The sequence below is a fragment of the Pygoscelis adeliae genome, unplaced genomic scaffold (assembly GCF_000699105.1).
Source record: "Pygoscelis adeliae isolate BGI_AS28 unplaced genomic scaffold, ASM69910v1 Scaffold66, whole genome shotgun sequence".
NCBI classification, from domain to species: Eukaryota; Metazoa; Chordata; class Aves; order Sphenisciformes; family Spheniscidae; genus Pygoscelis; species Pygoscelis adeliae.
In genome coordinates, this window is record NW_008825167.1 from 476,714 (window position 1) to 488,088 (window position 11,375).

The 11,375-nt window shown below is 40.1% G+C and overlaps 1 protein-coding gene across 1 annotated transcript in view; it reads left to right on the forward strand.

Moving 5' to 3' along the window:
• ZNF827 (zinc finger protein 827) overlaps window positions 1-11,375 on the forward strand; it is a 77,534-nt gene that overhangs the window by 59,253 nt on the left and 6,906 nt on the right. Inside the window, 2 exon segments of the mRNA XM_009328859.1 lie at window positions 11,331-11,372; window position 11,375. The exon segment at window position 11,375 is cut by the window's right edge and continues 89 nt beyond it. Of these exon segments, the coding sequence (XP_009327134.1) occupies window positions 11,331-11,372; window position 11,375 (43 nt within the window).

Consider the following 11,375-nt stretch of genomic DNA (forward strand, 5'->3'; position numbering starts at 1 on the left):
TTAATTTCCCTTTTATGTTTGTTCCTCCTAAAGCAAGATCAACCTCATGGTAAAGGACAGAAGAACAAAGTAATTTCAATCAGAACAAATACCCTCTGGTTTCATTCAGAATAAACCCAAACTAGACCCTATTCATTAAACCCAGCAACCCAAAAGCTGTTAAGAAATATCACCAACATCAAATCCAAAGCAAAATGGCCAAAGGTAACTGTTTCGTCCCACATGGAAAAATAAAACTTAGCAATTGGGTTTTTTCACCCTTTCAAACAGGGCAGGTTTTGGCATCTCTTATCATTTTTTGTTATGTTTTCTGAGTCTCTAATAGTTATTCAACAGCAAGTGGTTTTTTAAAAAGTAAAATAATTGTCGCTATAAATATTTTTACATAAAGATGTAACACAAGTGGAGGTCAAATTCGAGAAGGGCTTCCTGAGCAGCTACACTCAGTACAGAATGAGAAATGTGGGATTCTGCCTACCTTGTCTTGTGCTGGCAAGTGAATTCAAAACAACACAAGGCTGTCCGGCAAGTTCTTGGGACCTGTGTTTTGATGCAGGTGACAGAAGGCAACTTGGTGAAGAATGACTATGAAGTGATAGAATGTGGGTTTTGGGAAAGGAAGAAGAGAAAACAGCAAAATAACAGCAGTTGGCTTCAGGAAGGACAACTGTAACCAACGTGGAGATTTGTATGGAAAGAAGCCTAACAAAGTTGTTGTCAGGTCCTTAAAGAAACGTGACCTCTTGAGTTGAGTGAGGCTTTTGGCGCTGCCTCCTACAACATGGTCATAGTAAGCGGGGAAACCGAGAGTAGGTACAACTATAAGTGGTTAAGTGTAGTTGTCAAGCCCCAGGGACCACATGCGGTTCTGCAAGGGTCTGTGCCTGCTCTGGTATTAATCAGTCCTTTTATTAATGTTGTGGATAGTGGAAGAGAAAGCGTGTTTATTAAATGTCCTGCTGACACCATGTGTGGACATGCCATAAGCACTTCAGAGGACAGAATTAGAGTTCAGTCATATCTTGAGGAATTGAAGAAACAGTCTGGAAAGTAGTAGCTAATTCAGTGAGGACAAAATTCTGTGCCTGGGGGAATGATGAGTGCCACAAAGAAAGGGGAGGGATGAATGCCCAGGCAGTGCAGCTTAGGGGAGGGATCTGGATTAGTCTTGGTCAGACACTGTATGTAGAGCTGACATTGTACGCATTGCAGAAAGGGCAAACATCCGGCTGAGATGTCGGGAATGTTGTCTGTAAGGCACATGTGGTAATTCTGCTCTACAGCTGGAGCCCTGAATTCAATTTTGGGCTCTGTAATCCAAGAATAATGTGGAGGACAGCGGTGGTCAGAGGTTTAGAAAACATGAGCTGTGCATAAAGGTTGAAGAATTTGTGTTTGTTTAGTCTGGAGAAGAAAAGAGGGGAGACATGATAATGGTATTCAAATATGTAAAATGACAGCTTTGAGAGAAAAAGAATAAACCTTGCCTATGTTCATGTGAGCAGAATAAGGAATAACAGGCTTAAATGACAGCAGCGGAGATTTAAGTTAAACACCAAGTAAAACTTTCTAGTAGCGGGGTGGTTTTGCAGTGGCACAGCTGTCACAGGAGGCTGTGGAACCTCTGTCACGGGAGGATTTTTAAAAAAATAAGTTAGACAAGCACCTGTCGGGACTGACAGGTATGTTTGGTGGGTGGCCGGTGTGCCTCTGGGCGAGGGAGAGACAAGATGGCCTCCTGAGATCCCTTCCAGCTCTAATTCTGTGATATAAATTCAGTAGCAAAGCTATAATGGTGACTAAATAACCTCTTGAAAGAGACTCGATAGATGAGGCTTTTGGTTTATAAATACTCAGCATGCTGTGTTTTTGACTCTGCATCTTATTCAAACCCATCTGTAGTTTCATATCCTCTTTTGTCTTTCTTAATATTGGATCTTTTGTAAAAAAGTGAACATCAACATTGAGTCAGACTGTTTCCTGAATATGAAACTTTTCCAAATACAAGCTCAACATGAAATAGAAAGACAGGTTTTAAAATTACTTTTCTCGCTCTGCAAAAGGAATTGGAACACATCATTCCTGACACTTCTTTTTAGAGTTACCTTGGGACTCTGCAGTCCTTACCTATTTTATCTTGTACAAGGTTGTCTTCTATAATATTTGTCTGCCTAAGAGTAAATTAAATGCAAAATTCATCAGGCTATTTGGACAGAGATAGATAGACAGACAGACCAACCGACCGGCCATTGTTTAAAAATAATCTAAGCAAAACTGAGGAGAAGTTTTTTCTTCTACAGCATGATTTCAATCAGCGTACAAATTTGCCCTACTGGTTGGTGGGTGTTTCAGTCGAGTCTGGGACAGTCATTGCGCTGACTAGTGCCCTGCAAATGCAACCTGAGCAGAAGGCAGATGGGAGAGTAGTGCAGAAGGATAGAGAGGATGGTTTGTAGGCAGATGCATGTGCTTGTGATAAGAGAGAGAGCAAGGAGAGAGGTAAATCTCTTAAAGGAGTGAGTTAAGGGCTTCAAGGAAATGGCAGATCCACTGTTTATCACTTGGGGAATCTGCAAGAAAAGCAGTAAGAACGTTTTCTTTTACATCAGCAACCGCGTACTGTGAAGGGTGGTGCCTTTCCCTGGCAGCTTGCTGAAACATGGAAAGGTAGATCTGGCCGAATGTCCGCAGTTATGTTCATGTAGTTTTGACTCCTTTGTGTTCATTCAGTCAGCTCAGGAAGAGGGACTCAGTCTGCATTTATTTTGCATTCCCCCACTGAGGTTTCTGGTCACCAGCTTACAGTTTCTCTAGTACAGAGGCTTTTGCTTCACTAAAAAGGATGCAGAAGGCTGAAAAGAAAAATGTAGTCTAAAGGCCAGTTTGTCTTCATTTGTATCTGAATTCTGGGTGGGGAGTACCAGTGTTAGCCTCTGCAAAGTGCCCTAGATGTGTTATTACCTTCTCTCTATGAAAGAAGAGCCCCTATTTCAGGTGGACTTGCAAGAAGAAATTGGCACAGTGACAAAAATGAAAGAAAAAAAAGGAAAATTTGTACATACACCATAATGTTCCTGAATGTGCACAAATGTCTCTGAGTGATTTTTAAAAGGGTTTCTTAGGAAGTGTGTTTTAAGCAGAATTGGAGGAAAGAAATTAAAAGGGTAGAAACCTATTGGCATTATGGAAATTAATTAATTGTGGTTTAAAAATAACAATAGGAGCAAATTATACTTTCATAAGTTCATATGAACTCAATGTTGCAGCACCTGAAATAAATGTTACAAGCAGTGTAAATGGTTGAGCTAAATGTGAGGATCACCTGCTTGGGACTGAATTAGAGAAAGCTTATGTAAATTCATTATGGCACATCTTACAGTTATCATGAAGATATTTTCAGGAGGATATTCTAGCATTATATTGAAATAAAATATATTGTGCAGAGATAATAGAGAGCACATTATCAGGTTTTTCTCTGACAACAGATGCAGAATTTAACTTTTATTTACAATAGCTATAATTTCTAAACAAGTGAAAAAAGTAAAGTTATGATGATGGAGCTCTTTGTTACCGAAATGCCTGATTGTTCTCTTGGCAAACAATGATCAGGTAAGCTTTTGAAAACACTTTTGGGGGAGCGGATTTGTTGGTGCTTCCTATCCCTTCCTTGCAATGTCTCAACTCCCTCGGTGAAAAAAATAAGCCAGTTTCCATCTGGGCCATATTGCATTACTTCGCCTATAGTCATGAAACCAAACTGACCTTCTTCACTGTGATAACTGTGAATGATTGAGGAGCCTCCAGGAGCCTGTGCAGTGAGCTACAGGGGGACTCTTCCATGACTACTTCTTTTTGGCCAGTAAATTCACAGCTCAGGGCCTTTGCATCTGTCAGGAATTTTACATTGTTCTAGTCTTTCTTATTGTGTAAAGAATGAAGTTACCACCAAGACAATTCTGTTTATGCTTTATGCTAAAGCAGTACAGTGGATAATACAAGTTGGGGGGAACAGAGGGTGTTGTCCAGTGTTATCCTCAATTTGATGTCATAGTGTGCGTGTTGTAAAAATAATTTTCAAGAAATAATTGCAACATTAGTGCAGCTTTATGGTTCCTTAAAAATCTGCAACTCCAGCCACCTTGCACAGAATTTACACAGACCAATTTAAGTTTTGAACTGGGGATTTTCTCTCTTCTTGGTTGTTTCTTACATTTTGTGCTTAATACAGACAATACAAGTAAATCTCAAAGCTTTATAATGCAGATGAAGGTTATCATAAGCCTCACTGTTTACTCAGAAGTCTTCTGTTGCATAAGTGAAGTTAAAATAGGTGTTAGTTTTGACGCAAAGGTAGAAGGTGGGAAGGGGCTTTGTGTCTCGAAGTCAGTGTGTCCCTACCCTGTCTTTGCCCTGACTCAGGTTTTGTTTTTTTCACCCTGCTTCTGACTTTCCATTTTTGAGCAATGGGCTCAGTCTTAGCAGTGAAGTGGGCTTCGCTATTTTCCCATGGTCCTCTATGGAGGCATCTTTAAAGTTCATCTTTTATTTGTTTTTATTCTTTTCACAAACCCCGACATCTTTATCACTTCTCGGTGACCTTTTCAAGTGTTGTTGCCTATCATTGTGCATTTGGAATACTTCCATGCACAATCTTAATGTTTCTTTTTGTGGGTCATGCAAGCTCTTTATTGAAATATTTCCAGCTTTCACGGTTGATGTTTTTAGAAAAAGCAACTTAAGCACCATGCTACTGATACATAAAATCACTTGGGTTCTATCTTCTTCCATATCAAGGATTTTAAATTATCGTAACATTACTGCTTTTTACCATACTCCATAGTAATGTTAGATATTTGCAAAAGCATTTGAGAAAAAAATAAGAGCATTAGTTGGTAAAGTTTTTTGTTTAGCAGGGAGACTTTCTCTGCTTCCTCTGTGCAGTTGTTCTGTCAGTCAGACTGTCTGATTATGTGCAGTTTTCAGGACTTATAAAACAAAAAGTACACGTCCCCCTCACAAGTGGAACTAAGGTTCTTTTATTTGAGCAATGATTTTGTGTTAATTTTTATTTTTTATTATTAGGGTATTATTAAATCCCTCTGAATAACTTCTCATACCTGACGCATGTTGTGACTGAGAGCATGGCTACATAGACCCTTCCTTTGTTCATGCTTCGAACGTGCTAGCTTGGGCACAGGGCCCTGCTGCCAGTGCTCGATGGCTCCCAGACTGGTGCAAGCTCACCTCTGGCCAGCCCACAACACACACAAGGGGACTTGGGTTTGTCTGAACAGATGCCCCTGAATTGGTATTAGAGGGGACAGCGCCGATTGCTTCTAATAGCTACAAAAAGGCATTAAAAAAACCACCACAAACGGGTCAGGCAAACCAGCTTGCAATTTCAGCTGAAGCTCGAGTTTAAAAAAAAAAAAGTTTTTCTACTTCTTTTTATTTTTGTGGGGAATATAGAAAATTTTTATGCCAAAAAAGCAGTTGCTTATCTCTGGCTAATAGTGGATGAGTCTGCTCACAGTAAAAGATACATCCTAAAATAAGACCAGACAGGTTGCTGTGATGCTGGCGGTGACAAATGAAGACTGCAGGACCACTCAGGTTCACAGATACCTTGGGTAAGTTGCAAGACGTATCTTACTAGGGAACTACAGTGTCTGGAAGGATTCCACCATTTATTTTTACTGACTTACTAGAAATAAGAATTCTGGTGCTACAAATAAAACCTTTGTGAAAGTAAGTTGGGAAAGGAGTAAGATATATAGTATTTAGAGCACTGCAATTTCATACAGTCAATATATTTTTGAGCTTGTGAGCCTTTCGCAGGCTTTTGGCAAACAAGCTTGCAGCAGAGCCTTAATTACATATTTCGCAAAAGGAGCCCTCAATTTTTAAATACAGTGTGCTTGCCAGAGGTGATAGATGAACATGTAAGCTGGAGGCTCCAAAGCAATAAAATGCATCTTTGATGATGGGGACACTGCAAAAAGTAGGAAGACGTTATAATAACATAGATGAATGCAGACAGAAGGAGGAAAGAAAATGTCTTTGACCAAATAAATGTTTTTAAAGCAGTGTTTGCATGATTGGCTGACCTGAATACCTTGTTTCTGAATAAATAATTTCTTGAACTTTTTGTCTTTTAGACATAACAAAATAGAAATAACCTTACAAATGGAACAAGCCTTTGTGACATTCATATAGAGCTGCATACAGTATATTTACCTCTTGGGTAAACATGGGGTACTTGAAAGATTGCAAAGGACTGGCTGGCAGCGATCCACTTCAGGCTGGTAGTAACCAAAAGTTATCTGATGACTGTTTAATGTCCTAAGTCTTTCAGAGCAAAGTGAGGTGCCTTGCTGTAGGACATCTGCACTACTGGTAGTGTTCATCCTCTTGCCATGAGCTCATAGAAACCTGGTTACCTTGTCCAGCACTGTTTCTTGGTCAGTTTATTCATTTTCTGGTTTGGTGGTATTTTTTAGATGCATTCTCCCAAGGGAGCTTCCTTCTGCATCTTGTATTCTTCACATCAAGTTTTATCCCCTGGAGTATGAGGAGGGAGGTACTGCACACTTCCTTTCCTCTTTTTCTGTATCAGCTATCATCTACCTTTTCCCAATTCACCTCCTGTTCTGAGTTTGGCCATCTCTCCCTCTTAGCCCTCAGCCTCACCCTGGGTGGCTATTCTGTCACCACATCCTGTAGAGATCTAACTTGCTTTCTTCATCGCGGTTGGCTTGCAAACAGGATTGATTGAAAATAGTCTAATCACCACTCTCTATTTTCTCCCTTCACAGGATTTCTGTTCATTTCATTTTTGAAATTACTTGCCCGATTTCTTCTTGACCATCTGTGTGGTGTCAAACTGTCTGAATAACCCAAAGTATAAATAGGAAATACACTTCCAGAAGAATGGAGAGATAATAAATTTTGACCTTCCTTGTTAAGACTCATCAGCACCTCTTACTTCTTTAAGGAATACTTATTGCAAAGGACAACCTATTTAATTTATATCTGTAGGATTCCATGTCACCATAAGGATCTGCCGTTGTGGATTTTGTTGCTTCCGAGGTCTATGGAGGTGTGAAGATGAAACAGAGAAGCAGCTGTTTAAGTGAGTTATAGGATGTGAGAGCAGACAGTAAACCAGCAAAGGTCATAAATAGAACTTATCTTCTTTGACTGACACTTCAGCATACTTTTTGTTTGTTTTCTTAGCTTTGTCTTTTTCAGTTAAATAGTGGTTTCATTCTTTCAGTTACTGGTATAAAGATATAAAGGTAGGCATGCCATTGAACAACAGATTAATACATAATGTAGTATAAAACACTGTGAAGCAGTAATTGAAAAATATGTAAGCTAAGTAAAAGAAAACAAGTAATCAAAGTACCGCATATCAGAGTCCAAAGCCACTCCCTGGGGAACTGTTTGTGCGTGACAGCTACTAGCAGTCACATGGCTGATTTGGTGACTCTAGACAGTTACTTATGTATTCAGGTCACACTTTGTTCTCTTCTTCAGTTACAGCTTCAACCAGATGTGGTATCCTCTCAGCGTTTCTTGACAAAAGTCAGGCTAAAGGCTTTTCGGAAGGGGTGGTTAATGCACTTTCCATATTGATATTACCAGTTTGAGGATAAGAGAAAAAAAAATTAATCACCAAATGTGAAAACTGAAAATACATACATGTTCAGAATTATGCCCAACAGCTTAGGAAAGGGGTAAACAGTAACTCTCTCAAGCTGCTGGGCTTTGTTTGCCAGAAATTAATCTATTTGGAGGGGAAAGAAGAGGGACAGAAAAATATTTCTGCAGTTGATGTCCACCTTACCCTCACCTCAGGGAAAATACAGATGATGACAGTCCCAGCAGTTTCTAACCCCATCTTGGATCATCAGCTTTACACAGCTACTCGTTATGAAGTTGACTTGGGGTTATTAGGGAAATGATACCAGGTGACGCAGAAGGGCAGGAAAGGTGTCCATAAAGATTTATTTCACTAAATTTCATTAAGTTTTACCTTTACACAAAATTTTTAGCTCTTAGGCTTCCATGCAAAATTATTTCAAAATAATTTTATTACTAGCCTGTAATATACTGAGTCTTAATCTTTCTATTACTTTTTAATTTTGTACCGGAGAACTTGGAGGCCTTCCATTTTACTAAACATATTTTGTTTTAAACTCCAAAACCCATACAGAAATGCAGTCTAATAATTTCAATATTATTTTGTCATGTATGCTTTTCGAACATAGAACTTTTTGAATTTGCTGTGGAGTATTCGTTTAAAGCAGAAATCTTATATCAAGTTCTTTTTTTTTTTTTTTTTTTTTTTCCCTCCACCCCTTCATTTTAGTATAGGGGCATCATGGTGAAAGATGGATTTCTGTAGGATATCTCTCACAACGGTGGTTTATTATTTAACATTAGTTGGTCTCAGTCCATCTTCTTCCTGGCCACTGTGTAAAGTATTCTTAAATGCTGACTGTCTTGGTAGAGTGCTTTGGGATACACAGAGAACGCTGTGCACAAACCAATATTATGGTCTCAGAGTCACTGGACTTGTACTCACTTCGCAGAAAACACCATTTCCCGGCATTAATTAGAGACAGAGCCCAAGGATTGAACGTGGATGTTGACTCACCTGATTCTTCAGGTCACTGGCGAGGTCAGTTGCTGGGTATGTTCTGGGAAGATTTCTGGACCACTGTATGGACACAGAGCTCCAGTTTCCAGGCTACAGACAAAGCTGCCCAGAGGGTAAGGTGGGTGGAAGTGGGTGGTTTCCCTTGGAGCTGAGAGATCTTCCACAAAGTGCCGAGGCTCCTGTTGCACCAGAGAGCAACTCTGCTTTGCCATGAACAAGCTAAGAAGCTTGCTGAATAGAAAAAGCACTTTGCTACAGAGAAAAGATTCAGTCAAAAGAGAAGAAAGAAACGCTGTACTTAGGACTCCAGGAATAAATCTTTAAAGTAAATAGAAGTACTTTCAAAACACCTACAGTATCCTCTTTTGCATCAATGAAAAATATGTAGCTGCTTTGCAAGGGACTAGCTTTCACCAGCTCGAGATAATCAGAAAGCTGGTATTTTTCCAGCTTCCCATGAGCTTCCCAGAACTGATAGCTATAAATCCACCATAGGGAAGAGGATATTATATTTCTTCTTCTTAAGACATAAAAGAGGGCTGATGACTAACGCTGAAGTGAATTGTTAAGAGACTTATTTACTTAATTGGGCCTGCTTGTTTGGTGTGTGTCCCAATTAATTCATTTTTGTTGTGACCATATTGAAGCAACCTACACCCTTGTGACCTTCTCTTATAATTACTACCATATTCCTCTTTTGAAGCACTGTTTTGATTATGTACTCAAAAAGCTCTGCTAAAATATCTGTAGCATTAGTACAGAGTCAGATTTTTCCATTGTTTTGAGCTCAAGGATAGTAACAAAAAGAATCATTCTTTATTGAAGTTCTTGGAGGTTATGGGTCACTTACAGCCCTTAGGGGATGGGGGGGTCTTCCTTTTTAATTTCACAAAATGACTATTTTGAATAGGCAGAACTTGTTCTCTTAACTAGAAATTCTTTTAAGAAAAATGTGTTGTTGGGTGATAGCACTCAGAAGTGCCACATAATTCCTCTGGTGTGCTGAATGTTGTACATATTACAGGGTCACAGGAGAAAATAACAGCAGCTGAAAAGGGACTGGCAAGTATGACCATCCCTAAACTTGCTGAGATTGCTATGTGGAATCTCTGCCCCAGATGAGGCATTGTTTTTATTATTGCTTAAATTAACTACAGTATTTGACAGCTCTTTGCCTAAACCACAGTGGAGATGTCTGGACACCTATCTGTGAAGGAGAGACTCTTTCAGACACGGCAGTCAAATTTGCAGTGGTAGGTGACTGTCAGTGAGGGGTTGCCTGTACAAGGGGGGAGTTTATTCCTCAGTGCTTCATCGGATGAAGGTTTTGCTGGTTTGTGCCAATCTCTACGGTAGTAACTTACACTCAATAAGATGTTTTTGTACTCCTGTCCTCTGCTCCTCTCCTCCTGTTTACCTGAAAATCCCAGCCAAATGGTTTTCCTCCATTGCGGCATGCACACGTGCACTGGTGGAGCTAGTTCTGGGCAGCAATCCCACAGGTGGTGTCGGTTTAGAGAAAGGTGCTCTGCATGTTGCATCTTTCATTCCAGTGGAAATAGGTGGACTTTTACCAGATGTAAGTCTTAAACCAAGCCCCCTCACCACTGGCTGCTGTATTTGGAGAGCTGCTGAGTACCCTTGCAGTTTTGTGCACCTCTTAGAACAGTGGTCCCTTCTCCTCAGGCAACAGGACCCTTGCAGAGAATACTTCTTTAGACGAGGCTTGCTGATACTGTTTCTCTTATTGAGCTAAGTAGTATCACTGCTATCCCCAGTCTCTATCGGCTCTCTGCTCCCTTCTGTCCAGATCAAAACTGGCCATGTTTTAACTTCTTGAAGCACTGTATACCTTTTTTTCCTCTTCCTCATTCCCAGTTCTTTTCTCTCTACTTCCTTACAGAGTGCCTTCATGTCTGTGTTTTATGCTGTGTGGAGTTTCTTTTTTGTATGGCAGACTCTCTCTGTTCCTGAAACAATTAAAAACACTTCTTTAAAGATAATGGCTTGCTCTGGGTCTCAGTTTTTCAACGGGGATTTTGATGCCTGAGGACAGCAGGTGCTGGGTAGAGCTTACCCCAGATGCCACCCACTCATTGGCGTGCTGTGTCCTCTTGGTTTAACGTTTGCCTGAGCAATCTTCTGTTCTCCTTCAATGTAAGACCGCTCATGTGGCAAAAATTCCTGCATGAGTAGGAAAGAAAAGGTTTGGAAATCTTCCTTCAGCCATGAAAAATAATCCAGTGTAAAATAGACCGCCATCTCAGACCAGGACTTCTTCATGCACCAGGCAAAGGTGGGTGATTAAAAAAGCCAAAGGAGTGGTCTCTCCACAAAAACAGAATTAGAGGTTAATGCTTTGCCCTGCTCACTCTTGACTTTCTTTCTTTACATAATCTGGTTTAACTCTTTGACTATGTCTATGTCTAGAACACTTGGATTAAGTGTTCTGCTTTAGAGTACGTATGAAAGATGCTGTATGAAAGATCGATTTCCTTTCCATCATTAGGAGTTTCCTTTTTACGTGCACTCATGTGCCAGATCACACAGCATGCAGCCAAGGTGTTGCGTTTTATATGGCACCTACAGGACTCTACTGAATGAAATCTGCAAGTCTCCAGAGTTCTTAAAATATGACTTTCTGTTTACGTGTTTTTTGGCATAGAAACAGAAAAGCTGGGGCTGGAGGTGGGAAATGGATTGCCATCTT